At 39.4% G+C, this 2,578-nt stretch overlaps 1 protein-coding gene across 1 annotated transcript in view; it reads left to right on the top strand.

Moving 5' to 3' along the window:
• The window catches only part of GABRG1 (gamma-aminobutyric acid (GABA) A receptor, gamma 1), a 90,990-nt gene that overhangs the window by 74,681 nt on the left and 13,731 nt on the right, over positions 1 to 2,578 (top strand). The window contains exon 6 of the mRNA XM_012639889.1: positions 1,563 to 1,834. Coding sequence (XP_012495343.1) covers positions 1,563 to 1,834 — 272 coding nt within the window. The remainder of the gene's footprint in view (positions 1 to 1,562; positions 1,835 to 2,578) is intronic.

The raw sequence follows: 2,578 nt of genomic DNA, 5'->3' as shown, positions 1-2,578 counted from the left end.
GGAAATTAGAAAATATTTCAAACTGAATTTTAATAAGAACTTAACATATAAATATCTGTGAGATGCAGCTAAAGCACTGCTTAGAGGGGAAATTAAAGCTTTAAAATGCAATATAAGAAAGGAAGAAAACTTAAAATCGGTAACCTAAGTATCCACTTTAAGAATAAGTAAAATAAGTATCTTTTATATACATTTATTATAAGTACCAAGCAAGATATTACCCATTTTTTAGATGAGAGGCACAGAGATTTTAAGTTCCTGAAGAACACAGAGGTAATACATTGAAGAGTCAGAGATGGAACTTAAATTTGCCTCCATGATTCCAAATCTGTCACATTTGTGTCATCTTTGATTTTTTTTTCAGTCCTAAGAGATGATGAACATGAAGTGAAAAGATGAGCATGTGAGAGAAATTGTTAGGGCAAACTTCAGTGAAGTGAAGAGGGAAAGAAGTAGTTATTGCCGGCATCATGCCGAAGAGACTTGCTTCAACTCCTTTCTAATGATTTTTTTCATCATAGATCTTGCTACTCTATAAATATTGGCCAAGCGAAGAAACATCTAGCATTATATTTAGTACTTTTAAGAGAGTAAACAATTCCACTCCTGGGGTCCTATTTGGTAGGGTAAAGAATCAGAACTGTGCTGTTTAAGTAAGAAGAGATACAGCATGTGATGTGTAAATTAGGAGACCTACGATGAAGAGTGTTGAGAACCACAAGGCGGCCAATGGATAAAAAGAGACAAACACCCCCAAAGACACACACACAGGGATGGGGCCCTGGGGGACATACCAGTTATATATGCTGAATTCTTAAAAATAAAAAGATTTACTCTGTGCTTTTATAGGTTCCCTTAATATGTCTGTGTTCTTCACTTACATTTTGAGATTAAAAATAGATTTAATTCAAGTTACCATGTAAGGAAATGCTGAATTAGTTTTGATTAATTTCAACAACGTATGTATGGTAGGAAACCTCAAATCACTATTGCTCCCATTAGGTAGAGGAATACTTGTTTCTCATGTGAAAGTCCAGGGGTAGGTATTTCAAGGCAATATGACACATACTCAGTAAGAGAGAGCCAGGCTCCTTCTAGCTTCTGGTTGTATTGTGGGTGATTTTAATTCCCAAGACCATCTAATGGTCTAAGAAGGTTGCTGTTACTCTGGCCATTGCATTCCAACAGAAAGTGATGGGGAGGTGGAAAGGGTCTCTAAAGCCATCTCTTAAATGCCATCTTTTGGACATTCTTGACTTAGCTCCCTTTGGCTAGATTTTAACCTGTGGCCACCCACAGCTACAGAGAAGGTGACAAAGTTGTTCTTCTGGGCAGCCTCATACCAGCTAAAAACTGAATACTCTATTGCAGTGGAGGAAGGGAAAGAGGGGTATTGGGAGTCAGTTTGCAGCCCACAGTAATTTAGATGATTGAAATTCACACAGACACAAAGAGCGCATTGGACATAACGTAGCTATGGTTACTAGTAATTCTTTCTGTAAATCACTAGCAATCATGTCCTTTTGTTTGCATTATTTCCACACACAATATCGCCAAATCAGATGGAAGAATAAGAGTGGTCTGTCATTTTTCATCTTCTATTTTTCCCCCTCTTTCCATAGGTATCACTACAGTTCTGACGATGACAACCCTGAGCACAATTGCCAGGAAGTCCTTGCCAAAGGTCTCCTACGTGACTGCCATGGACCTCTTTGTCTCCGTCTGTTTCATTTTTGTGTTTGCAGCCTTGATGGAGTATGGAACTTTGCATTATTTCACCAGCAACCAAAAAGGAAAGACTACCAGAGACAGAAAGCTAAAAAGCAAGGCCTCGGTATGTTAAAAAAATCTTTTTTTTCGTAGACCTCAACTTAGAGATACTGTTTGGAATATTCATGTATTATTTTAGAGAAATAACTATGTTTTAGGCACCACAAGATAAACAAAATTAAAGTGAAGCTGGAGTACCTAACATTGCCCACCAAGAAAAGTATATTTATATATTTCTGTTATAAATATACATATTTCTATTATATTTATATTTCCCTAATATCCCCTATTGCTGCAGTCCCCAACCCCTCTGTGGCTTGTCAGGAACCTGGCCGGGTCACCCCTGAGCTCTGCCTACTGCCCAGCCCCCACTATCCTCCTTCCCCATCCGTGGAAAAACTGTCTTCCATGAAACCTGTCCCTGGCGTCAAAAAGGTTGGGGACCGCTGCCCTATTGGGTAGCCTGTGTAAAGAGTGGTTTGTTATGTTCTGAATTCTTCCACAAGTGGTCATTCTTTCTACCAAAAACACTATTTAAGATTTCTCTTTAATTCTATTTTTGTGTTAGGATTTGGATTTCTTTTTTGAGAGAGAGTCTGGCTCTGTTACCCTGGCTAGAGTGCTGTGGCATCAGCCTAGCTCACAGCAACCTCAAACTCCTGGGCTCAAGCGATCCTCCTGCCTCAGCCTCCCGAGTAGTTGGGGCTACAGGCACGCGCCACCGAGCCCGGCTAATTTTTTTCTGTTTTCAGTCGTTTGGCTAATTTCTTTCTATTTATAGTAGAGATGGGGGTCTCGCTCTTGCTCA

This window comes from Propithecus coquereli, unplaced genomic scaffold (assembly GCF_000956105.1).
Source record: "Propithecus coquereli isolate 6110/MARCELLA unplaced genomic scaffold, Pcoq_1.0 Scaffold143, whole genome shotgun sequence".
Classification (NCBI taxonomy): domain Eukaryota; kingdom Metazoa; phylum Chordata; class Mammalia; order Primates; family Indriidae; genus Propithecus; species Propithecus coquereli.
The sequence above is the reverse complement of the archived record's forward strand: the minus strand, read 5'-3'. Positions and strand labels throughout refer to the sequence as shown.